This window comes from Ostrinia nubilalis, chromosome 7, assembly GCF_963855985.1.
Source record: "Ostrinia nubilalis chromosome 7, ilOstNubi1.1, whole genome shotgun sequence".
In the NCBI taxonomy this organism is placed as follows: domain Eukaryota; kingdom Metazoa; phylum Arthropoda; class Insecta; order Lepidoptera; family Crambidae; genus Ostrinia; species Ostrinia nubilalis.
This window is the reverse complement of record NC_087094.1, coordinates 12515321-12543180: the sequence shown is the minus strand read 5'-3', so window position 1 is coordinate 12543180 and position 27860 is coordinate 12515321. Positions and strand designations below refer to the sequence as shown.

Below are 27860 nucleotides of genomic sequence, written 5' to 3'. Positions count from 1 at the left end.
AGTCACAACCCTAGGTTCTAAATCGATTTATAATTCGATTAAGTTTTCGTAAGATTTCTGAAAAAGGTCCTGGAAGTAAAATAAAAACCAAAATACGTATTAAGTAATTTAATAAAATTTCTTCAATATAAGAATATGTCCGATTCCATCTATATAATACAAAGCATTTCAAAAAGGGAAAATACCTACATATAAAATACAACCTTCTGCATCTTCACCACGGACTCAAATAAGCCCTAACACGCTGACATTGGCTGACGTCCTGTGTCGGCTGCGGTACAATAGACGACCTCCCAGCTAGTGCCTTTAGCGACCCCAATAGAACACGGAATAATGTACGAACTACATTAATACATCGATTGAATATCATAAAAGTTCGGTAAAATTCAACTACGTTAGAAGCACCGTAGAAAAACAGATATTGCCCTACGAAAGACACATTCGTTATATACGAGATCGTTTATTGCACTAATGGGTTACATAGTAAGGACAGTTGCGACAATTTTCTCAAGGTTTATTTACATACAACTACAAAATTTTATTGCAAACTCATATGAATATTTACAGATGAAGTGGTATTAAACACGTGTACAAAACTGTGATGTTGATAGGAAAGCAACTAAGGTCCAAAAAGATAACAAAGGTTGAAATAAAATCGACATCTTCATAATAAATAAATTGTGTATAATACTATTTACAATCTCTCATGATAGACTGTGTAAATAATTCGACACTTCTTCTGTTTTTAAAACATGGCAGTAGAAAAAACAATTTTAAAAGAACAAAATGGGCGCTCCGATATGACGTAGGTTATACTCGTCTACGATCATGGCTAGATACAAAACAGAAGTACCATGAGATTCTTGTGATACGGAGGGTACAGGGTTAGATGGAATAGACAGTGGGGTTCAAGGGTTTGGATAAATAAACACGTCATAAAAGACGATGAGTGAATTTTCCAAGTTTAGAGAGGCAGGTTAAAGTATCTGGAAGAGTTTCTTGAGTTCCACCATGAGTTGCCAATCGGTTTTCACCAGGTCGTCTCTGAAGTAGTCTTTGCAGGCGTCGATACTTGCACGAGATATCTGAAACAAATAAACATCGTATTTATTTATTGACCTCCACGACGCAGCTAGAATATCGCGAAAAAAACTATTGCTGGACCAATATCATTCTATATTATTCGCACTCTTTGGGAAAACCTATTTCTAAAGATGCGTAATAGAGTTCCAGTGCCTATTTAGGTAGAATGCTTTATAGGTGAAGTTAACACTTATTGCAGGTACATTAAATCTCATCTATGCGTCATAGTATCATCATAGTTTGCATTACCAAGAACTACAGTAGAACAATTGAATGAAAACAAAACAATTGTAAATTGAATGTATGTAAACAATGGTAGGTATGTATTATGTTATTGGAAAAGGGCAGACGCTAGAAATTGTAAATATTTATGACACTAAGCAATGTTTTGATGAATAGAGTAAACCTAAGAAAACAAAGAAGATGAACGGCTCAAAGATTTTCAATATTTAAAACACATACTTAAAGGTTTCATGGTATATGCGTATAAATAGTCTGTATTAACGAGATCTACTTAACCATTCAAAACTCCTTTAGTAAGCATAGTTAATTGTAATGAGTGCAATTAACTGCTTGCATACATAAGTAGTTGGATTGCTGTAAAAATTGTGGATAGTTCCCACAAAGTATCCAGTAAAAGATTACTTTTAATTAAAAGATACGATCTTCGTCTGACCGCAAAGTATAGGTAATACAAACTTGAAGCAAGCGAGTACACATGTAAATAGATGAATACGATTTGATCGAGAGAAAAAAACTAAAAATGCCTCAAGAGCGAGTTTTACATTCAAACAGGATTATAAATAAGAGCACTGGCAAGCAATAAGGACAGCACGCCATCGAGCCGCAGTGAAATTCAATTCAATACAAATTACAAAGCCCATCGAAATGTCATAAATTAATTCATGGCTCGCAGAATTTAATTGCGGCCAAGCAAGACATCCGCAAAAACTGGTTCCAGAGCCTGGGAGCTGAGTCGCCTAAAAATAGCGGTGGAAGTTGAATTACACGAGTGGTTCATTCAGGTCGACCCAGTTTGGGGCGCATCGATTCAGCACCTCGGGGTGAATGGCTATGACGTCATTGGGAAAATAGAGCAGGTTGTGCAAGCAGGGAAGTGGGTCACGGGACCCCGCGCCCCGTGCAGCGGCCGAGGCCGCCGGGAGCGCCGTCGCAGCCCGAGGAAATCCTATTACCAATTGTCAGGGAAAAGCGGAGTGGGCTATTTTTAGCATCAAGGATGCGTTGAGAGCATACACCAATAAACATCGGAGGCAATCCACTTTCTAGGCCAGGTGAAATTGGCTTGGAAATTACAGCGGAAATACAAAGGGAAAAGCAATATACTGTTGATTCAAGTTGTATACTAAGCTAGCCACAAGGTTAGATGAATGAAAACTCCCAGGCTGAATTTTTCAATACAATTTTACATTTAATAAGTGCATTTAACATGCATGCAACAATTAAATTAGATAACAATGAAACACCTTGATGATCTAGTATGTATCTTTTTCAGATAGAGTGTGTATGAATTTAGTGTGAATTAATCGAGATTTTAAGATTTAAAAATTTAATTCATCTCCAAACTATTCAGGATTGAGTACCTAAAGCAGATTTCAGATTCAAAATACTCGCTTTACAAGTAAGCTAAACAGTAAGCTCACAACAAAAAAAGAGACAACTAACAAATAAGGTACCAAAGAACTTTTATTTTTCATTCATAATTCTCTCTCACAAAGAGCCCCTACAAAACCGCCATACCATCACAGTTTTACGACAACAATAGTCGTATTTTTCCGCAAAAGCACGCAAGTTCATCAATGAAACCGCACTGCGAAATATCAATGGAGCATCTAGAATGTCCTGACCCGGTCACTGCGCGTGTGTGCAGCCTCCTCGGGCCCGTGCGCTTGTGGTGTGCTCGAGGCGATAAAGCAAACTGACCTCTATGTGTTCAACGACAAGAACCACTGGTGAGCTCGGATCGACAACCGGGCAACAGGGGTGCCCTAAATGTCATCGTGGTGACGTCATACTTAACCTGATAAAGCTTTATCTGTATACGAACGTGTATATCAAAACTCGTTTAGGGTTACGTAACGGCGCACCCCTGATGTGGGCATAATGCTCACCAGCCATCGATCATGGCACCCACGATCTTAAGCGAATGTGCCAAAAAATACTGATATCTGCTTTCTAACGATATTGCCCAACTTATTTTTCCTGTTTATAATTTACACCCTTTATGTTTAAATAGTGTTTAACAGAGATCTGAAGCAGATAATTTTCTATCAAAGAAGCAATTGTCATGGTGTATTTTGTTGTTTTTTCATGATGCTTTGTTTGCATACCAATTTTGTAATGGATTTATCAATGCGGTCTATTAGTGATATCAGAAAGGATGGTGTTCCTCTAATTTAGGAGCTTAAAGTTTGAAGACTTTTCTCCCTTAGGTTTTATGCTATTTTATTATTACAATGACCCGTACGAGGATGACACCATACACCACAGAGATTAAACAAAGAATTTAAATTTTCAATTTGGTCGCCACTTTTCCGGCTAACATGTATTAATTTAAACCGCATAAAAACCACAGATTGTAGAATAAATGGATAGAAGTTCAAAGGAAAAATCCCAATCCAATTTCCGTGAAATATGTCAACGTTATAAAACACAGAAGTCCACGGAAGTGACAGTGGTTTATTTTCGATTCAAATGAGACGTGTTAAGTCAAGGGGCATTCCGACTGGAGTTATGTTGCGGACAACACTCGATTAGGGATGATCGAGATGCATCGATATTGGCTGGAGTCGATAAGTATACGAACATCGATAGACCAAAGATATGGGCTCTTGGTTCTCGGCGAAGCGCATGCATACAAATTACGGTGCGACATAAATACAATTGTATAAAGTAGGTACATCCGATGCGAGGGTATCATTATTACAGATGTGCTATAACTACCTACTAAGTTGTATTGCTATTAGAAACGGAAGGCACGAACGACCCTTTGGATATAATCTCCATATAATCCAAATTGTCTACGGTTCATCTAACAGTAGAATTGTTATGTGCTAACATTTAATAAAAATAAGTAACTGATTTCTTCTTTTCCTTCCCATCGAATCTACGATTGGCTATCGATGTAAACAACAAAAACAACATCGTGTTTTCCCAACATCGCATCCCTAGAGTCGCACGCGCATGGAAAGCGTGACGTCACACGGCCGAAAATACCGCGGCCTTCGTACGGTTGACGGAAAAGCGGCGAGTTCACACGCTCTAAGTGCTGGATGGGAGATTAAACACGATGGGGACGTGGTAAGTACGTGTCACGAGGATGTCATCAATTAAAAATTGTTCGCATAATTAGGAAATCAACGTCATGTGATGTTGATACGCTGATACGGCTATGGAAATGGTCCAATGAATGTGGGGAATTTTATTGTAGGCTTAGACCCTGATACATAATTATTTTGTGTAAAACTATAACTCGGACTCAGAAGGCAAAAAAGTGCAGTAGACATTTAAAGAAGGCTGCGTGCGAACATAGAATACTACGCACTCTATCACTTAAACTATAGTAACCACTCAATTTATAACACGTCTTTCTGAATTACTGCTACTAACTTCTATATTGATAACCACTGATGTTTCTTTCAAGCAAAAAACATCGTAAATATCTATCAGCGTCGATAGTCACTTTCTATCGTTCAATGATTACTTAGTGTTTAGGATAAAAATCTCTATTTTACAATCCACGCAATGCTAAAAAGTAGATTAATCGCCATTACAAATCTCTGTAATTATCAACTTCCACCAACATCCTCACTAAATCGTTGACGTTATCATGGCCATCGAAAGTCGAGTAGGCAATTCGTTCGGCGATTCCGCTGACCGTATTAGCATACGTATAGAAAAAAATACGTTACTTAGCAACAGTGTCCTCGCCTATTAAGAATTGGTGCCCCGTCCCCCTACCCCGCGAGTGTCAGTTCCCTCGACCTAGTGACCTGTCCCCCGCCCGCTGCAGCGATCAATGAAGGCAAGGGAAGGGGCGCCATTGATACAACTGCCAGTTTGCATTCATGCTGCGGATTTGCACCCGTGAATGGAAACATCGATGGGGTCTGAACGGAGCCTAGTGGGAGAATAGCTGTTAATCCGATACCAGAGAACAATGCACACGGAAGCGCATTATCTTTAACAGTTCTTTGATAAACACTGTTAGTTCAGAGTTCAATGGAAGCTTTAAACAGAGGCTTGTAAATGCCGGCAATCTTGCCATCTCGAGCCGGTTACACAGCTCGTTAGCAGCCTCGTCTTGGTTGGTTAAAATTATTATGTTATTTTTGTATTAATGCCAAATTTAGAGGTTCTATTTCGAATGTTTACTTCAATGGACACAATAAACGGGGAGATCGCGCGAACTAGAAATCGCATGTTGTTGGCAAGTGTGGTTTAGTCAAAAATGGAACATGTTTCTAGTGAACTGATGGCTAGATTTCAAGGCCTTAAGCTCGACAGCGAAAGATTTATAGACCGTTGCTTTACTACTTATGTGTGTTGGCAATGGATTCTAAAATGAATTTGCATTGAATACGGATTAAAATGAGATATAAGTTGCAAAATAATCTGACAATCTGTCCAAAATAATAATCTATCGGAATCGGTTGGAATTTTCACTCTTGAATATATTAAAGTTTCAATAGTGGACCTTTGACTCGTTTGTCGAGTTCGCGCGTAGCAACCGAACAAAGCACGCGTTCAACTTTATCAACACATCGCGAAATACATTTTAACACGGCAGTCTTTGTAAACCTGTCCGCAAGCACACACGCGATAGCCGGCCAATACGTTTGCAGTTTGCGTACATTTCACAAACAAATATCGCCTCCGACGGTGTATACTCGTATCGCAACAAAATATACACAACCACGACACACTGTTTCCGTTCTATTCTCGACTGCTAACATTTGCTGAGGTGCAGGACAAGTAAATAATCCTACGGCGCGGTGTTTCTAATAATAGCGCGTGTCAATCGGCACATTTGTCTAGCTCGCGAAAATAGTCTAATCGCACAATGAGGGCCATTCATTAATCGTATCATGGCGGCCGCTCACACAGCCGGTAAAATGTTTAGTCTGCGCTTGGTAGCGCAATTTTTTACATGCAAAAAACGCACGATGCTGCTCGAAAGAACTTCAAAGAAGCGAATTTGATTTATTGGTTTTTCAAAACTTATTTAGCCTAGGCGCAGACCACCGATTTGGCCGATAGTTGGGCCCGATTTTAATTTGTATGAAGAATCGGCCAAATCAATTCGGTGTAATGTGCGCACTTCCATATATGCCCATACTGATCAACTGCCCGACTAAACTATCGGCCGACGAAAAATCGATGGTCTGCGCCTAGGCTTACTGGAATCAATTTTCAATCTCATAAAACAAATGAATTCTGGTTTGCTTTAAATCAATGTCGTCCGTCTATGCAACATTGAATACTACTTTGTAATCGCTGATCTATTGCGCACGGTACAGTTTAATTAGAAATGTCAAATGGAAGAGCAGCAGTTAAAGGGACGTTAATGTGAACATCAACACCCAATTGAATTGAAGCCATAAATAACTACATATAAAGTTAATGGAGGGACCAAATCGTATTTTGGAACTGTATTAGAGAACCTAGTAGTTTCTATTTCAGATTTCCACTTATTTGTACATTAAACAGGTTACAAAAGACTATCTTAATGCCATATGACATTCAATATTTCAGGTCAAACAGAAATTCCAGTAAGCGGTGCTACTGTTTATTCTGTGGGGCTAGCTACGTAGATTCATACCATCGATTGATATAACGAAATCGCAATAACAAATAGGCTTAAAGTTTATAAATAAATGTGAAATAACATCAAGTCTTTTTTCTAAATTATTTTATCATATTCAATCAAGCTTTCTACTGATTTATCTCCTTGCTCGGGCAACTTTCGCGTCGGATATTGTTACGGAGTCAAGATCAACCGGCAGGTTAAGGTCACGTCAAGGTTCTTTAAAATCGCGAGCCATTTCGACGACATTTTGACCCGAGGTCTCAATAAAATTAAATTAAAATCATAAAAGATAGCTTTCTCAAACACCTCTGACCGGTATAATTAATGTTATGTTATTTTACGAGCTAGTTTTACTGTTTACGGTCGGTGAATATCACTGTGGGCTTAGCAACATATTAAACGCCAAGATAGAGTTCTTACGAATAATTCATTTCGTTCATCTTAATCCCAAAATACCCAAATATTTGTATATTATAATACTAGCGGCCGCGCGCGACTTCGTACGCGTGGATCCCGTTTTACCCCCTTAGGGGTAAAAAGTGAGCACCTACGTTCTAAAAGGAACCCCCATGCAAAATTAACACTTTAGTTTCTGAGATTTCGTGATAAGTGAGTGAGTCAGTCAGTGACCTTTCGCTTTTATAAATATACCTACATAGATATAAAATTATATTGTTGAAATCAGTAAAAAAATGTATGTGACTTACACCATGACGTCACAGATTGATTAAAACATTTCTAGGGGCACCGCATTTTGACAGCTTAGAAGAGTAGACCGGTATATCGAGTCTCCAATAGACTCTCCATCATTCAACTATCCAATTACCGAATATTAGCAATCGAGTAGCAGAATTTACGTGAATGAATCAGTTTTATAATTTGTACGATGAAAAAACGATGGACGATAAGTTTCATGGGCACACAGCCAAGACCTTTTTCTGTTATGGTTGCCGCAAATTAATGAACTTCCTGCAGTCGGGAATAAATACCGAGGTATTATTTGACAAGTAAGCAGAATATGGTAATATTACCAATTCTAAAACGGAGAAAAGAGACATAGAGAGCATGCTTGAAAAACAACACTATTTCGTATCGTACAGTTTCACCTTTACCGTAATATTACATGTCTAGTGTCAGTGTCGGACGTATGGGAGCGGGGTGACATATAACGTGACAGAACATACAAGTGAAGCATATCTGAAGTCTTGCTAACGTTTGACGTCACCTAAACACCCTTCCGTATCGCTCTCATACCTCAGGCACTGATTCAGTTATGTGCAAGACCTGTAATATGAGCATTTTGACCGATATGACATTTGTAAATCTGTATTTTTGAATATTCATCCTAAATAATAATAAATAAATCTTTATTTGCCAGTAAAAATGGTATACAAAGATGGAATATTCATAATGTTTCAGACATGTTTAGCCAGAGAATTAAGCATGCAAATTATGGTAAAAAAAACTCAAAACAATGCTCAAAGTTTAGCCGGGCTTTACAGTTAATAATTCTTTAATGTCATAAAAGTTCTGTGAGACAAGCCAATTATAAAGATGCGCCTTAAATTGATAAATATTTAATTCTTTAAATTCTTTGGATATATTATATAAATAGCACAACCCAAGTAGCATTCGGGGTTCTATATAGTATGTCTAGTCGTTCACATGTACTCCACAAGCTGTGTATGTCAGCTGTATACGAGCTGTATAGCTTGCTATAATGCTTTTATAGAACCAGTTTGGGCACAAATTAGACAGCCTTAAGTTCACTATGGCTGTACATTAGCAGTATAATAGCATTATAATAGCAGTTTAAGTAGTAACATCGGACTTAAGGCTGACTTACGGCACTATATGGGACGCAGTGTGACCCATACAACGTACGTGAGTGTAATAAAGAGTAACAAGTGGCTAAATGCACAGCTTTCAAAGTTATAAAGTCCGACAAAAGTACTCCAATGCTACCTAAAGTTCACGTGTGTCCTAAATTATTTCCACATTTTAATATTAGTTTGGTATTTGTACGTGAGTGCCAAGAGGGAAACAACTCGGGCGGATAATCATTTATGCAAATAATAACACGGGTTTTAAATACTTAATAATGTTAATGCCATTGGGAATGCAACTTTATCGTGAAATGTATACATATTTACAGCTAAAATATTTACGCGCCTCTATAAAAACGCGATATTCATTTTAAAATATTTAAAACTGGCTGAGAGGAAATCTACAATTTTCAGTTTTTGATATTGTATTGGCATTAAAAATATACTACGGTAATTAATTATAACATGAAACCAAAACTCAATCGCTCTATCTGTGAATTTTGTGATAAATCTGCATTAATTTTGGATATTTATTTGGTAAATATTTTAGGTTATGTAGAACAAAATGGTGGAAATGAAATACGGCTATGTGAACTGTTATAACTCCAATTTAATGCGGTGAGCGTATATTAGGTTCACATGTGTTCTGTTAGAATGCTGTTATCTATATGAAGTTCCACATTTGTACCACTACAGCGCTAATGTCTATAAATTTATTCTAATGTGAACTTATGTACAGCTTTAAGATGTACCTAGTTCAGGTCAATGAGGATCATTCCGATTTTTAGCTGTGAATGCAGATTTATAGGGCTAAGAAATCCTTAATACACAGTGCAAAAATTTTTGTTCTACGACAAAAATTGACGAAGTTATGGCCAAATTACTAAAAAAGTTCACTGACCGCCCGGCGCGGGGACGATGACGTCATTATATCCGATCCGAACGCTGCCGACGTACTGCGTGGATAGAAAATATTTTTTTCTAGCCAAATTATCAGTTTTAGAGAAAAACTTGTAATGACATTTATTCATCGGAATAAAGTAAGCTATCGATAGGTAATTTTTAAAAATAGAAATTGTGAAAAATAACGCAAAAAATCCATACGCTCATACAATTCAATGGCACGCAGAGACGCGATTGGGGTCTCCGCGGTGGTATATTTGGCGATTTATTCAAATAAAGTGTTCATAAGTGTTGTTAGAGTCATATCTTCTTCCAAGTAAAATATAAAAATGTATAAGTATTAATTTATTTACTTCTAACAATAAGGTATAGCTGAGGCAGATACACTCTGCCTAGGCTACAAGACATTGCTATGAAAATCATTTCGATGTACACGCAATACCTACCTGTTATTTAGTTTTTCTGAGTTAAACCTACGCACCTACCTATCTATTCGCCGTTCCCATGGGCGAGCCAGCTGCTGCAGGAAAGGACAGCCGCTCCGTGCTGGAAATCTATTTAATCTTAGCCTAGAAGCTGGGTATGACTACCCCGCCCCTCTCCTCTCCCCAGGTCATAAGCTGGGCATGACTTCCCCCTCGGCCAGAAGTTGGGTATGATTTACCCCCCCCCCCCCCCGGGCCCGAAACTGGGTATGACTTGACCCCTCCCCCTCCCCCCAGGCCAGAAGCTAGGTAAGGCTTGCCCCTACCCCCAGGCCATAAGCATAAGCTGGATATGACTCCCCTTCGGCTAGAAGCTGGGTATGACACCCCCCCCCATGCCAGAAACTGGGTATGACTTGACCCCCCCCCCCCCCCCCCCCAGGCCATAAGCTGGGTAAGGCTAGCCCCTCCCCCCAGCCCATAGAAACTGGTTATGACTTGACCCCTCCCCCCCCCCCTCCCCAAGCCAGAAGCTGGGTAAGGCTAGCCCCTTCCCCCAGTCCATAAGCATAAGCTAGGTATGACTCCCCCTCGGCCGGAAGCTGGGTATTACTTACCCCCTGAAGCTGGGTAAGGCTTGCCCCTCCCCCCAGGCTATAAGCTGGGTATGACTTATCCCCCCCCCCCCCCAGGCCAGAAACTGGGTATTAAAAAAAAATAAAATAAGAGATATCACTAACAGAAGAGAAAGTATAGGGTCATTCCATGACAAATGTTACCAAGGGTGAAAAACTAAATATGTTCTTTTCGCATTAAATCTGATGAATTTTGAAAGTAAACATTCCAAATTATAATGTGCAACAAAAAAAATCTAAAAGAAACAAGTAATTTTTAAGTTATTAGTCTTCAAAGTCTATACTTAAGTCAACTGTCTGAATGATAATTTTCTCTCTAATTATTGGTAATACGATTAAAAAAAAACTATCAATCTGTGAAACGTTTTGCCACTATATGATTTGAGGGTATTTATCATAGTATTGGTAGATAGCGCCATAGTCCCAAAAAAATTGATAATCATCAAGTTTTAAGTGTGTTTTCTTGTTACTTCGGCGATGTAACACCCGAAACAAAAAAACAGGTATTTGTTTTATTATTGTACCTTACACATGGATTAGGGTAACAATATTTGGCAAAAGTAAGGTCATGGTAGTAATGATTTCAAATACTAACTAATATCTGAGCATGATACTAATTTAGTATGTTTCTTTCTTGATTAAAAACTGTAACACCCGAAACGTTTCGGGCATTACATTTTTATTTATATGTCGATAATGTGTGTATATTGCTTGGAGAAGTGAAAAAGTATTACTGTGAGGGTCCTTTGACCTCCCACTAACGCTGAAATCGGAAAAGGAGTCATATTTCTCAATTTAAGACTTTTTTGGAATGTCGACTTAACACTAAAATTAAGGTATTGCTAAAAAATATTGATGTTTGACATTTCCAATAAATATCGTAATTAGAAATTAAAGTAATGCTATTTCAAGCTAAAAACATTAGAAAAAGCTATATTCTGAGGAAAAATTAAACTTGAACTTTGTTTATTTTTTAAAAAAAGCTGCTTCGTAATTTCAAACCAGAATTCGCTCTATTTGTGTTTATTTGTTGTACTCCTTATTTCGTAGTACCTAGAGACTAATAAAACACCGATTTTATCGATAAAACGCGTTGCATTTTCGTACTCGTAACACCCGAAACAGTACCATTGTAACACCCGAAACAAAGAAAAAATTTATAAAAAAATAGTAAAACGTTTTATTTAACAGTGATTGTATGTTACATGGTTTGTAAATTTCATACTTTAGAAGTCCTGTAAGTTTTAGGTATGATTCCTTAAGAAAATTCGCTAAATTTCAAGTAAATGCGGCAACAGTCAGAACATAGAGGCAAAATCTCGTAACGCCCGAAACGCACACTTTTCGACTCATATTTTCGTTATCCTACAGTCTAAGCTGTACAAACTTATTATTTAGATAAAACAACTAAAAACGGACAGATTAAGGCACTAACATTATTAAAATACTATTTCAAAATACATGAAATTGTTGAATATGTGTGTACGAACGTAACACCCGAAACTATGGAATGACCCTATAACGAAAAGTCCTGAAAACCAACAAAGAATCAGAAATTTAAAGTTGAAAAGTTATTAGAAACAATAGAAACAACACAAGAAATCGAAATTAAAAGCAACTTAAAACATGAAAAGAAGAGGAGCAAAAAGCAAACAAACATTAAGAAAAACAATCTGGAGAAATAACAAACACAACTAAAACCTTAAACTTAAAACCCATAGAAAACAATTGAAAAATTTTATTAACAAAGGCTCTGATATGCATACGTCAGAGGTGCATAGAAATAATTTCAAAAAAAAAAAAAAAAAAAGAAACTGGGTATTAGCATCATATTATGTATTATTATGTTCAATACAAACAATCATTAAGTTACACTCACCCCAACCGCGTCTCCGCATTGCATCGAATCCTATGAAAATGTGGTTTTTGGACATAGCAATACTTATTTTTCACAATTTTTATTTTTAAAAATTACTGGTCGATAGGTTACTTTATTTTGAAGAATAAATGTTATTAAAAGTTTTTTTCTAAAACTGATAGTTTAGCCGGAAAAAAATATTTTCCATCCCAATAGTACGCCGGCTGCGCTCCATTCGGATATAATGACGTCACGCGGCCTTGCGTACGTTGACTTATAGCGGCAAAAACGGCCTATGTTTATTACTTAATATCTTCGTAAGTAATGGTCCGATTTGGATAATTCAAAAAGATATATCTTTCTTATGTCTTAAAGATTAACGTAGATACTAGTTTTATTGAATTTTCTACAACAGTACTGATCCTCATTGTGTATCTTTAATTCTTTCAAATACTGAAATTTAGAGATCCGCAATAAAAAATATTAATGTCCGTTAAATCGCCTAGCCCAGGTACTAATAGTCAAGTATGAATACCTAAAGCATCAGACGGTAGTGTTCCCGGTTTAAATTCGTTTATTATGCCTGACAATTTATTCAAAGCGGAATGAGAAATACGATTTTCAATAGCCCATGTTCTTATTTTTTTGCGAAAGGTTAAATAATTGTCCAAATCAAAATTGTATTCACTATCACTAGAACTGCAATCATCACACTCTGATATCTGTATATTTTGAAGGGAACTTTCAGGTTCAGGCATAATATTTTCCTCTGCATCATGTACAGAACCACCATGAACAACTAAAAACAGGCTTGGGGAAAAGTGTAATAGAATATCACATTCACATTCATGTTCAGCATAAAGCAAATAAGATTAGGACTTGTAGACAAATAAACTGCTATTGATGTTAATGGACAACACATATAGTCCTTTTAACAGCCTACAGTGCACATGCGAACCATTGAAACACTTTTGTACAGATAGTAAAAAAAGGTTATTTTAATTATCACAAACAAGTCCTACTACAGCTATTAGCTGTATAACAGTCTAAAACAAGTAAACATAACAGCCTTTGGCTTTATAAATGACCACGTGTGTTCTATTAAAATGCTAGCTCTATAACATCGTACAAGTAGGCTGTTAAACAGCGGTTGCCGTATCTCTACCCTCCTATAATGCTCTTAGTCAGACGGCTGACTAAAGGATAGTTGTTAAGAGTATTATAACACCAACAATCGTATAAAAGTATAACTCTACACTCGAGTGCACTCCTATAAGTCCCTTAGACAGGTACAGGTGTAATTAATTGCAATAATACAGCTTATACATCACGAGTGAACTGTACTAATGCTTTAAGTACACATTGGAACTAAATGTGAACTCTTAAATGGAGTAAAATGCTACTTGGGAAAAGAGTCAATTCAAACTCGATCTTCTTGCTTTCTCAATAAGGTAAAGGCCCGAACTGACCAAACTTTTATCCGAGAATAACTTCTGGTATAACTGGCACATTGACAGTTTCAGTATGGGAAATATGTCAAAACTGACGATTAATTCTGAGATTAATATTTACTCTTGTTTGGTCGAATCCACCCTAAAAAATACGAAACAACTTACCTTGCTGACTAGGAAATCTGTCTCGTCGAAGTGTCTGCCGAACATCTTGGGCGATTCGCCGGGTATAGGTTCGATCTTGATGCACACCTCTTGCCCCTTGCGGGCAGATTCCACTTGCTTGTGGTTGTTTTCGATTGACGTCACCACTCCCAGCTCCACAAACTGTGGGAAAAGTGTCTTGTAAGTGCTATTTCGAACAAAGTCTTGTAAGTTTGAACAACCAACATAATGTAAATGGAGGAAAACAACTGGACAAAATAATAACAAAACTAGGCTTCAGCATCTTTTTACGAAACTGTAGTCTAAAGTCTAGATTTTGTGACTAAAATCTTGTCTGATGTGCAGTCGACTATCCATAATATTTTATCCAAAAGTTAGTCACCAATAAGGAATAATAAGTAACAATATTTCCCAGAATTTCTCTACACAATATTGCCGAATATTGCTCAAAGAATTTATGTCTTATTTAAGGATTTAGAGTGAGCAATATCATGACGTCTTAGTCAACAAAGTTTCTCTTCAGCCTCTGTCCGTTCATTACAAGTTTCATTGTTAAGGGATTCTATGCTATTCTATGCTAAGGGAATAATTTAAAAAAAATACAGTGGGAAAAGGTACCATAAAGAATCAATTCATAAAGTTAATAACCCGTAAATATAAACGCCACTCATGTGGCGGAGTTTTGGGCTGACACCTTGTAGGTTTGTTGTCTACACGAAAAGAAGAAGAATAACCCGTTATTCCTAGAAACAACCATTTTTTTTATATCTTTTTCCCATAATTACACATAATATCACATTTAGTAACCCATACCTCTCTACTCAGCTTACCTCTTTGCTGGGCACACAGATGGGAGTGCCCTCCTTGACAATGCCTGCCTCTACCATCACGCCAGCCACGATCGGGTCACGCGAGTTGAACACGAATTGTGGCAGGATCTGTTAAAAACATACAATATCAATGCCAGAGAATTGTAGCGTATAGGTATCGGTATTGAAGGACTGAACAGTGCATAGTAACCAAGACGAGATTGCTCGGAGGAAAGTGTAGCGCCGGCATCAAATATTTTTTCTAGTTGGAACCCCCTACCCCTAAATGACTGCCTTTTGGAAGAAAAGGTAAAAATAATTTTCATTGCTATCTATTTCAGGCAAAATTGGGAATCATTCTTTGACAGTTATGTACCGTGTGAGACCTAATAGTTAAAACCTAGACACAAGCAAAGTTGAAGTTTAAACTGTTTTTTGACTACAATGAAAACCGAATGACGATGTTTATGATGATCAAAGAAATAAAATGTTGATTGACAAAGATTTGGCACTTATGAAGGTAAAAAGAAAGGTCTCCCAGGTCGAACGAATGTCGATGCTACTTCTGCTGCTGATGATGATGATCAGGTGGTAGATGATGTCTGCTGCGAATATCTATGATGATGGTGGTGATGATGACTGACCTTAAGCTTGCAGGGGAAGACGGCGATGTGCTTGAACTCCTCGCGCTTCCTCTGCTTGAGCTCCTCGCGGTAGGCCATGAACTTGTCGAACAGGTGGTAGATGATGTCTGCTGCGAATATCTATGATGATGGTGATGATGACTGACCTTAAGCTTGCAAGGGAAGACGGCGATGTGCTTGAACTCCTCGCGCTTCCGCTGCTTCAGCTCCTCGCGGTAGGCCATGAACTTGTCGAACAGGTGGTAGATGATGTCTGCTGCGAATATCTATGATGATGATGATGACTGATGACTGACCTTAAGCTTGCAGGGGAAGACGGCGATGTGCTTGAACTCCTCGCGCTTCCGCTGCTTCAGCTCCTCGCGGTAGGCCATGAACTTGTCGAACAGGTGGTAGATGATGTCTGCTGCGAATATCTATGATGATGGTGATGATGACTGACCTTAAGCTTGCAAGGGAAGACGGCGATGTGCTTGAACTCCTCGCGCTTCCGCTGCTTCAGCTCCTCGCGGTAGGCCATGAACTTGTCGAACAGGTGGTAGATGATGTCTGCTGCGAATATCTATGATGATGGTGATGATGACTGACCTTAAGCTAGCAGGGGAAGACGGCGATGTGCATGAACTCCTCGCGCTTCCTTTGCTTGAGCTCCTCGCGGTAGGCCATGAACTTGTCGAACAGGTGGTAGATGATATCCGCCGCGAATATCTATGATGATGGTGATGATGACTGACCTTAAGCTAGCAGGGGAAGACGGCGATGTGCATGAACTCCTCGCGCTTCCTTTGCTTGAGCTCCTCGCGGTAGACCATGAACTTGTCGAACAGGTGGTAGATGATGTCCGCCGAGAATATCTATGATGATGATGATGACTGACCTTAAGCTTGCAGGGGAAGACGACGATGTGCTTGAGCTCCTCGCGGTAGGCCATGAACTTGTCGAACAGGTGGTAGATGATATCCGCCGCGAATATCTATGATGATGATGAAAGAAGACAAAGGATGATGATGATGACTGACCTTAAGCTTGCAAGGGAAGACGGCGATGTGCTTGAACTCCTCGCGCTTCCGCTGTTTCAGCTCCTCGCGGTAGGCCATGAACTTGTCGAACAGGTGGTAGATGATGTCTGCTGCGAATATCTTCACGCCTAACTGGTCGGCCAACTCTTGCGCATCGCGTTCGATCTATACACAAGAACATAATTTAGGCGACAATATTTCAACGGTTAGTTGGGTTTTCATTGGCCGTCAAGATCCTGGCTGCACAGGAGTTGCAGCGGTGGGAATAGTCCCGTGAAAATAGGTAAACAGTGTCAATGTCAGACTGCCGATTTGAGGGTCGGTACTTCGAAACCCATTGCCACTAGACTATTGTGGTGAGCCCTCTCGTAACACAGGCATATTTTTAGCTTAGCTCGAGGGGTTACTGCTAGTAATTTGTGCTTTAAAGGGTGTAAAAGATGCTAAACTTCTCAGGCTGTGAATCACCTAAAGGGACAACCTATATTGAACTATTAAAATAAGCTTTCAATCCTAGTTACACAGAAGTTTCAGCGTTGGTAAGTAAAAAAACAATGAATCATAGATACTTTTACATGATATTTTTTTCGTAAGTGTTACATTCAAAGTGTGTTAGCGTCGTAAGTATTTAAACAATATAACGTACCTTGACATCGAACGCCAATATGGTGGCGTACTGCGAGTCATGCTCCAACATGGCGGATGCCTTCATCACGTCGCGCTTCACCACCGGCCCTATCCGAATGGCCGAGTACTGTGGACAATTATAACACATTTTACTACAGTCCGAGGTGGTTTTTGGTGCTGCTGATAATGTACAATAAAGGTACCGCGCAAATATGTTTTAACAGATTAATAACGAAGTAGAAAGAAGATATTATATATTGAAGAAATTACTACTATCATTATGTAGCGTATATTTGGGTGTACAAGTTACTACAAGAAGCAGTTGGCACTTTTCAAGGCACTATTCTTGATCATGAACCACTTCTACTATGAAATCAATGGTGATGGTAACCAAGAAACCACTGTTTGGTTAAATCAATCGATTTTTTTGTATGGAACACATTAGGTGTTTTTGATATTTTTCAATGTCACATTTGAATGGATATAACCTCTTCAGCATACGAACATACGCATATAGCGCATACGCACATAGCGGACGCCTCTTCAACATAGCTTGTAGTTTAATGTTATGTACTGTATTCTTCCTTTTATGCTGAATAAAGTATTCTTATTCCTTTTTTAAGTCGGTTAAAAAGATGACGTCACATACCGGGATCTTGCTAGTCCTAAGGAACTCCAGCAGCGCTTCGAGCGAGCCGAGTGTAGATGCCTGCACGTACACGCCGCGCTCCGTCAGCTTGATCGACGACAGGGCCGACTTCAGCTCGCGCGCCACCTCCTCTCTGCGGACAAAGAAACAAGTTGGACCTTAAATTTAAAGAGATATGGTTTAGAATTCAATATTCAGATAGAATAGGACTCCTCCCTGCTGGAAAACCAACAACTTATGGGCAAGGCCAGTTGGACCTTATATCAAAAAGATATGGTCCAAAATTCAAAAGTCAGAATAGGATCTCTCTCTTCTGGTAAAGAAACAACTAATGGCATGACTAAAGCCTGGTCCGTGAGCACGTAGAATCCCGTCCAATGACCCCAAGCTGCCCATCCTTGTTGCTCGCACGTAATTATATTGCTGTCGCGCTCGCACACTCACTGCGGGCGCGCGTCGCACAGTCGCGACAGCAATATAATTACGCGTGAGCGATAAGGATGGGTAGCTTTGGGTCATTGGACGGGATTCTACGTGCTCACGGACCAGGCTTTAGTTGGACCTTAAATCAAAGAGATATGATCCAAAATTCAAAAGCCAGACAAAACATGACCACTCCCATTCTTCTCGAAAAGGTGGTAAAGGACGAGTAAGGGACAAAATATGCATACATCAGGCCATCTGGCTAGCGTGGAAAGTGTGAGCAAAATTCGATTTGACTCAGGTATTAGTAATGGTTCCAGCAGATTGGACCATCCCTACTCTTCCCGTATTTTAGAGGTCGTAATTTTCATATCCGATTCTAAACTAGAAGCTATGCATTATCTCCAACAAGACAATATAACTAAAATACTATTTGCAGAATATTATATAACTTACTTGAGCACGTCCACTTCATCAGGTTTTTGTGCCACCAGAAGGTTGAGACCAGCGATAGCCTTTTCCAGTTCCTTAGCTGCAATCTTCACTCCTTGAGCGCCCACCACTTCTTTGTGCTCAATGTACGCGTTCTAAACAAATAGTACAGAGGTTGTGGTTTAAAATGTGTGTCTCAAAAGGGATCATGCTGTACAGGGTGTTAGGTAAATGGTATATCAAGTCGACATTAGCCTATGTTAACATACGCAAATTAATAGTACAGTGAAGTCAGAAATGTGGTATATTCTGGCTAGTACACTCTGTATTTAGGCTTTTTCCATTACTATTGATCCTGTTGGCTTCTTCAGATAAATTAATAGTACACAAATCGGAATAACCAGTGACGTACAATGTTGAGAACCAATGGCAAAAATATCATGAGACTAATCGAGTCACACTCGCACAGCGTTCTGACCAGAATCGTGGTGTATCATCGTGGCAACTCAAACCTACATTTTAAGGAGCTCTAGTCCTACGATACCTTAACCGATCCGATTTCGACCTAAAGTTTAAGGGCCTATGGTTTACAATACCTTGACGCGCAATTCCTTCATAGGCTGCGGCATCAAAAGAGATCGTATCTGCGTGACGATGGGCCCGTCCTTCCAGCCAGCACCATGGTGTCGCCTTCGTGAAGGGTTCCGTTGATCAGGATCGTATCGCTTGTCGTGGAAGGCTGGGGGATCCAATTTAGACCTAAAGTTTATGGACCTTTGATTTACAATACCTTGACGCGCAATTCCTTCATAGGCTGCGGCATCAGAAGAGATCGTATCTGCGTGACGATGGGCCCGTCCTTCCAGCCAGCACCATGGTGTCGCCTTCGTGAAGGGTTCCGTTGATCAGGATCGTATCGCTTCTCGTGGCAGCCTGGGGGATCCGATTTCAACCTAAAGTTTAAGGACCTATGGTTTACAATACCTTGACGCGCAATTCCTTCATAGGCTGCGGCATCAGAAGAGATCGTATCTGCGTGACGATGGGCCCGTCCGTTCCCACCAGCACCATAGTGTCGCCTTCGTGAAGGGTTCCGTTGATCAGGATCGTATCGCTTCTCGTGGCAGCCTGGGGGATCCAATTTAGACCTAAAGTTTAAGGACTTTAGGTTTAAAATACCTTGACGCGCAATTCCTTCATCGGCTGCGGCATCAAAAGAGATCGTATCTGCGTGACGATGGGCCCGTCTGTTCCAGCCAGCACCATGGTGTCGCCTTCGTGAAGGGTTCCGTTGATCAGGATCGTGTCGATCGTCGTGCCCAGCCCGGGGATCGCTTTCACCTGGTACAGATAGAATAACATTATTTTACCGGTTATTGTAAGTGAAGTACCAAATTCGAAGCGTCGAGTTCTACTTTTGCATCCTTGATGTGGATTGGCAGGATTCAGTGAGCTCGGTAAGCTCGTACATCCGAGCCTAAGAGAGTTCGAGAATTCAAAAGAGTTCCAGCCATCAAAAGATCTCGAACCTATCAAGAGCTCGAGCTTACATAAAAACCAAAATTAGAACTCAAAAGATGAATGTCTTATGTTATAAAGAGCACCGCTTAATCTATTGTGCTTGTGCTCATTGATCAGAAGCTCATCACAACTAAAGCCAGAAAAAGACTCGATCTCTGAAAAAGCCTCGAGCTTTCAAAAGAGCTCGTACCAAGGCTCAAGCTCTGAAAAAGACTTGTCGTCTCGACTCCTGAGTCGATGAATTTAAAAAAAAAACGAGGCGAGTAAACGACACCGAGATTTTAACAAAGGGACTCGGAAGATCTAGCCTTGAAAATGTATTCTTCTTTTGCTTCTTTCGAACGTCGTCGTCTCGCCAGCGCCTGCGCAGCGTCGTATCGTTTTTAAACTTAACAGTTGGCACCCCTGGCGATTGACAGGACCTTTCTCTACAGTGGCGCCATCTTGATGAATGCAAATGCGATAGTCCTCCTACCACTTTAGCGCTCACAAGTTGGCGCCACTGTCTTCGCTACTAGCAAGTGACAGGACCTTACTCTACAGTGGCGCTAACTGGTGAGCGCTAAAACGATAGCCCTCATTAGCGCTAGCTCAGCATCCAGCAGTTGCCTAGCGCCGGATCTACGCAGCGCTTGCGTCGCTTTCGCCCACGCAAAGTTTTTTCAGCCTAGTAACGCAACAAGGAGTCGTACCTCGAGCACGGTAGCTAACAGCTGGTGCGAGAACACCAGCCGTTTGTGCAGCGGGCCCTCACAGGCTTGCACGATCATGGCCAGTAGGTTGCCCATGCCTTCTCCGGTGACCGCTGAGGTAGGAACCAGGGACACGTAAGTGCGAGGGTCCGGGTTCTCGTAGAACAGAGCTGCGTTCAAACCCTGCGAGAAAAAACATAAGTGTAAGAATATTATCAGTATTTTAAACATGGATATTATAAGGTTAGGGCTCTTTTAAATAAGGCTGACGTCCGGCTCAAAATGTGTTTTAATGAAAGAGCCTTTAATTAATTGTTTAGAAGTTTTATGACACTATTAAGTAAACTTTTCGGATGCAGCAGTTGAAATCAGAACTTGACACCAGTAATTTTATATTGTGTTTAAAAAAACCGCATTAGAAAATTAGTAGTGGAATTTATTTTTATTTTGATAAAAAAGAAGCAATTAAAGATATTCTTCTACTTAAAAGTCTTGAAGAATGACTTCACACACCCAATTAATTATAACATAGTGATAGATTTTTACAGCTCTAGAAAAAAGTAAGTCTGTCAGTGCACCAGTTGTAAAAATACTGGCAGTTTAACATATTCTGTTACAACTTATAATAAAACTTACCTGTTCAGCGAACTGCAGCATGACATCCTTGCTCCTCTTCTCAAACTCCAACTGCGTGTTAGGCTGCTGCATCTTCAAGATATCCCTCACGTCTTTACGCTGTGCGCTCTGCCAGTCGTACAGACGGTCTATCTTGTTCAAAGCCACGATGAATGGCGTCTTCTTTTGTTTCAACATGTTGATCGATTCAATCGTCTGAGGCTCGAGACCGTGCATAATATCTACGACCTGAAATGTATAAGTTTAGTTAGTATATAGTGGGCAATATGCCAGTTTAAAAAAAACTTTTGGTCTGTCATTTATATTATCAAACAATATTGGACACGTATATTTTTATTTGCCAATCAAACAATTAGGTAATTCTGAAGTTATGATGCGTTGAAGTTCCGCGCGACGTCACAAAGTGCTACATTTTTAACCACGCCTCGACGTCACGGGCCTCTTCTTTTGAACTTTGGCACTCTTATCTCTTTCAATTTTCATTAGTTTGAAAAAGTGAAAAATATGTGTCCAGTATTTTTGTTAACTGAATCTTTTCCTTTTTTTACCCAGGAAACATTCCTATTAAGAAAATTGTACTTACAAGAATGGCAATATCACAAAGTGAAGATCCTCTGTTTCTCAAGTTACTGAAGGACTCGTGCCCGGGCGTGTCAATGATGAGAAGACCCGGCAATTTGAAGGCTATTTCAGATACCTGCAACAATATTACAATAATACATTGTGAAAAGTACCTATTGCATAATATCACTAATCGAAAAAAAAAGGTACACTAAAACTATATTAGGTATGTTTGGATTCAACTGGTCGATGCACCTTATCCTCATAACATTTTATATTTTTCCTAGCCATGAGCATTTTTAGATTTTATTGTAACTAAAAAGCTAAATTGAATAGGAATAGTATGTCAATGAAATATGAAAATGAGTGAATAATGAAGTAAGCGAGAGTCGTCCTCCTGCAGTGGACGCCAAAGGACGAAGCACACTTTTCAACCCGGAAACGGATCGTAACCGTATCAACCCGAGGCGGTCAGTGTTCTTTGTATAAAACTACGTACTGCAACGAACACATATCAGCGCGCCGAAAGGCGATACTTACGGTGTTGATTCCTTTCCAGGTTGATAAGTGGGCTATGAGCTTAAAGGTAGCTGATATTCATAATGATGAGTACATGAAAATCTATAAAGCCTGGTCCTTGAGCACTGAGCACGTAGAATTTTGTCCAATGACCCCAAGCTACCCATCCTTATCGCTCGCGCGTAATTATATTGCTGTCGCGACTGTGCGATGGGCGCCCGCAGTGAGTGTGCGAGCGCGACAGCAACATAATTACGCGCGAGCGATAAGGATGGGTAGCTTGGGGTCATTGGACAAAATTCTACGTGCTCACGGACCAGGCTTTAGAAGATAACTTACCCCTTTAACATGCTTGGTCTGCTCCTTAATATTCTCGATCGGGACGTTAGTGGCACCGATCTGCTGCGTGATACCTCCCGCCTCGCCATCCTGCACGTTAGTGCGCCGGAGTTTGTCCAGGATCTTCGTCTTGCCGGTGTCCACGTGACCTAGGACGCAGACCACGGCCGCGCGAAGCGGGTTGTTGGTCTTGTTCGCTTCGTTCTCTTCGCGACGTTTCTGGTGAAGGTTGATATTTAAAGATAAGCTTAGATTATTTAGGCTTAGTTGCACCACCTAACTTTAAAGGTAATTACGACGATAAGCGGTGCTTTTTGTATGGAATTTGACAGATTTTTGACGTTTGTCAAAGTTAAAGGAAGATGGTGCAACCCAGCCAGCCAGTTCATTTAACTCTGACAACCGAGCTAATCTTCAATTTGATGTCAACTTTGAAATCAAGAAATACGAGTTTGCCTCTACTATAATATTAAGCTGATAAAAAATATGTGAGTTACCCTTGTAAGTGGTAAGATCCTAGGAGTGATAGGAGTACTTATAATGTGATTTAACACATAGATGTAGGATAAATAGATGACATGCGAGAGGGACAAAACTATAATTTGTATCTGAAAAGACATTTACCAAACTGACTTGTGAATTAATTTCACTTACCTCTAATCTCTTCAAAATGACCTCCCTCTTCTTCTGGGCGTCAGTCATCTGATCATCATCGGAATCTTCTTCAGAGCTGTCATCATCTTCATCTGAGCTGTCATCATCTTCTTCCGAACTCTCATCATCTTCCTCTTTCTAGAAATATTTTACATCACAATTTACATATTATTTTTTCAATGAAAACTTCACAAAACTATATGGCAGAATTGGCAGAGCAGCATAAAGTTTATTCATTAAAAAGTAAAATTAACATACCTCCTTAGACTTATCATCTTCAGGCGAAGCTCTCTTCTCTTCTTTTACAGGTGTAACTGGCTCAGGTTCTGCTTTTTCTGCTTCATCCTCTGATGATTCAGCATCCCACGCATCCTTCACCGACTCATCATCAGATTCTTTCTTCTTTTCTTCAGGTTTTGTGTCCTCCTATGAATTAAAATTAAAGTATGTTAATAACTTATTGGGGCTTATGAGTAAATCTAAATATATAAAAGGAGAAACTGACTGACTGACTGACAGATCAACGCACAGCCTAAACGGCTAAACGTAGGCACTTGAAATTTGGAAGGGACGTAGCTTAGGTACCGTAGAGGTGCACTAAGAAAGGAATTCCCGAAATTCCCACGGGAACGGGAATTAGCAGGAAAATCCTTTTGTATGAAAAATCTAAACCGCTTAAGTTAGACGCTTGAAATTTGGTATGCAGGTACCTTAGTAAACTTAAAGCTTAGGTACAACAGGATTACGCAAAATTCCCACGGGAACGGGAGTTAGCGGGAAAAAACATATGTATGAAAAAATCTAAACTGCGTAAGATAGACGCTTGAAATTTGGCATGCAGGTACCTTAGTAAACTTAAAGCTTAGTTACAACAGGATATTGCAAAATTCCTACGGGAACGGGAGTTAGCGGGAAAAAACATTTGTATGAAAAAATCTAAACCGCTTAAGATAGATGGAGGGGGTAAAACGGGATCCACGCGTACGCAGTCGCGGGCGGCCGCTAGTGTTATTTAAAAATCTAGAAAGTATAGCTACCTTTTTCTTATCAACGATTTCTAATTCAATCTTCTTTTCTTCTACAGGTGTGGCGGGTGCCTCCTGGGAAATTTGACTCTTCAGCCTTTGTGGCTTGATCCTAGTCCCAGGCCTCGGTGGTTTCTTCTCAGCGGAACCAATTTCAATGCCTTGTGCTTTAAGTGAATCTAACAAAGCCTGCGCCCTAGCTTTCTCAGCCTTCTGTTTAGGCGTGAGTAATTTACCCTCCGCCTTAAGTCTTAGTTTTCTCTCTTTTTCTTTTTGTTTCTTTATCTCTTTACGTTCCTTTTCTAACCTTATCGCTTCTAACCTTTGGCGTTCACGTTCTTCCTCCTGTTTCAGCCTTTCTTCTTCCTCTTTCTTCATGCGCTCTTCCTCTTCTTTGACCTTCTTGAGGGCCTCTTGCATTGCAGCAATCGTTTTTTTAGTCGGCCCCTTCTTTCCTTTATCATCTTTATCAGCCTTTTCACCTTTCTTCTTTTTCTTTCCTTCTGTGGCTGGGACATCTCCCTCAGCCTCTTTTTCTTCTGAAGGTGCTTTTACCTCCTCTTTTGTTTCTTCAGGTTTGCTTTCTACTTTTTCAGGTGCTTTAGCTTCAACGGCTTTTTTAGGCTCTTGCTCTTTCTCCTTTTTCTTGGCCTCCAGTTTCTTTTGCTTTTCTCTCTCTTTTTTTTCTTTCTTTTTCTGAGCAGCCGATTTTATTGTCACATCGTTTTCGTTATCGCTGCCCTCTTTTTCCTCGGTCTCTTTAGGTGTTTCTTCTTTTGGCTCTTCTTTCTTGCCTTTCTTCTTTGCTTTTGGTTTTTCTTCAGCCACCTCTGCTTCCTTTGCTACTTCCGTTGCTGCAGGAGCAGCAGCCGGTTCAGTTTTGACCCCAGCGTACTCCATTTCCAACTCAGCAAGAACTTTTTCTAAATCATCATCACTGTCATCCTTCTTCCTTTTAGATTTTTTACCCTTTTTGCCGGCTGGTTCTTTTTTTTCTTGGGTGGGTTTCTTTTGTGACTTCTGGACTGGCTTATCATCGTCCGATGAAGGAGGTGCTTCTGGCCCTGAGTCATCTCCGTCTTCAATCTCTAGGAGTGAAAAGGCACTCTTCTTTTCATCCTTTTTGCCTTTTTTCTTAGGCTTTTGCTCAGGCTCCTCATCTGACTCATCTAAACAAATAGGTATTATTGGCAATAAATTAAAAAACTGATTTAAATAATTACTTATTTATTACATTTAGAAAACTAGTAAATTTAAGATTAAATGATTACTTTTTAACTTTTACAACTGAAATAATTAGAAGCCAAGAACAGGATATAAGATTTCAATGAGATATTTAACCAATTTTGGTATAGTTCATTTAAAATTACCTTCACTTTCAACTTTCTTCTTTTGATTTTTACTTGAAATTGATACATTTTTTATATTTTTTGTGACTTCTTTTATATCCTCATCGACAGACTTTTTATGCTTTGCCTTAGATTTCGGCTTTTCCTCTTCACTGTCATCTGACTCCACGATTTTCCTGGAATTGTAATGATTGCTAATTATTATGAAACAGGGTTCGAAAGGTTAATTATCATGATAATTATCGTGATAATAACAGATGGATAATTATAGGTTGATAATAACAAAAAAATGCGCTCATTAAAATGAACTGAATTCGAAGTTTTCGAACGTGTATTTCCGCACTTGCGTCTAGTGTTGGATAACTTGACAACAATCGGCAAACAAAAACATAAAGCAACATTCGCAATCAGAATTTCTTATGAAACAATATGACAAATGTATCCTATAATGTTATTAATTATCAGATAATTATCGGATAATTTCGAACCCTGTTATGAAATAAGCTTGCTCACTTTGCATAGATCCTGAAATATTCTAACAATTCATTGAATTTTCATAATACCTATATTCATAGATAATATTTTTTTGCCTAGGTCAAATTTATGTAAATAAATAATTATCAATTTATAATAATTTAGGCAATAATTAGATGCAATATAAATTACTGAATAATATGGAAAAATACAATTTTTATATGCCTAACCTACAAACGTCTTGTACTTACTTTTTACTCTGCTGTGTGGGCTTTACGTTGTCAATATTAGTAGTTTCGACGTCGCTGTCCCTAAAAAATAGTAAAGAGAGCCATAGCATTACAGTAATATTTTTATATCTATCCAAAAACATATGCTACTGGAGACACTTACCCATCGTCAGCGGTCTGATTCTTCTTTCCTTTTTTAGCCTTACCCATTCTGTTTAGCCTGTAGGTTTTAGGTCACAATACCAGTAATATAGTGTCCTGCTTCTCTATATTTTGTAATTTCTATCATGTGAAACGCAAACAGTGCACAAATTGTTCAACTAGCCGAAAACGATCCGAGTCGTCGTGTTGGGCACGTCACAAAAAAGAAATGTGAGCCATGACTGTCAAACTATTTGTCAATACTGTCAAAAAAATCCATTGACCTATGAAAAAATAAGACCAGCCAGGCATTTTCAGACCAACTAGTGGCATCTCGTTATTCTATCAAAACTAACTGCCTAGTGCCTGTACAATGCCTGTTATATGAAATTCAGTTAGTCACAGATCGTTATAAAATTATAAATTGTAGCACAAATGTTATAAAAATATCCTCAAGATAAAAGTGTAAAGAAAACATTCATCAAAATCCATTCAGTACTTTTGAAGTAAAAGGGAAATTAAAACATCTATCCATCCTCACTTTATTTGTAATATAGTTGTATAGCAGGAACTAGGATACTGCATCATGAAATATGAATGTCTGATTTGATGTTCAATTTAAAATAAGTAGGTCGCGCTGCAAAAGTTGAGGCAAGACACATTCACACATATAATATTTGAATACAGAACAGATACAAGCTCACATATCACATTACACATTCAAGTTCAAGTTCAAATATCAGCTTACACTAGCTGCATCTCTTCCAAACAGAAAGCGCAGGGCCGCGATTGCACTGGACAGAGCCCCGATTACGGTAACTTTTAACGTCTACAATCCAGACACGCTTCTCGATTCTGCGATACGATTGGTCAAAACAGCTGACGTACGCTGTTGAACGACCAATCGTATCGCAGAATCGAGAAGCGTGTCTGGATTGTT

At 39.3% G+C, this 27860-nt stretch overlaps 1 protein-coding gene across 1 annotated transcript; it reads right to left on the bottom strand.

Annotated features, from left to right (window-relative positions):
• Positions 1–93: 93 nt before the first annotated feature.
• Positions 94–27152, bottom strand: LOC135073344 (eukaryotic translation initiation factor 5B). Its single transcript, XM_063967494.1, has 18 exons — positions 26943–27152; positions 26801–26860; positions 26097–26251; positions 24739–25895; positions 23960–24127; positions 23702–23839; positions 23048–23266; positions 22212–22325; positions 21629–21856; positions 20993–21175; positions 19959–20120; positions 18804–18934; positions 17925–18057; positions 17295–17402; positions 16649–16813; positions 15007–15114; positions 14177–14338; positions 94–1085 (listed from the first exon to the last, which is right to left on the bottom strand). The coding sequence occupies exons 1-18, from the start codon at positions 26987–26989 to the stop codon at positions 978–980; spliced, it is 3546 nt and encodes a 1181-aa protein (XP_063823564.1). The 5' UTR covers positions 26990–27152; the 3' UTR covers positions 94–977.
• Between the last annotated feature and the right edge of the window lie 708 nt (positions 27153–27860).

Excerpts from the sequence above, each read along its gene's own strand:
- LOC135073344 (XM_063967494.1), bottom strand. The coding sequence starts at position 26,989 with ATGGGTAAGGCTAAAAAAGGAAAGAAGAATCAGACCGCTGACGATGG. Across the intron at positions 17,403-17,924 it reads TTAGGACTAGCAAGATCCCG|TACTCGGCCATTCGGATAGG; the intron begins GTATGTGACGTC and ends AATTGTCCACAG. Across the intron at positions 14,339-15,006 it reads TCTGTGTGCCCAGCAAAGAG|TTTGTGGAGCTGGGAGTGGT; the intron begins GTAAGCTGAGTA and ends CTTTTCCCACAG.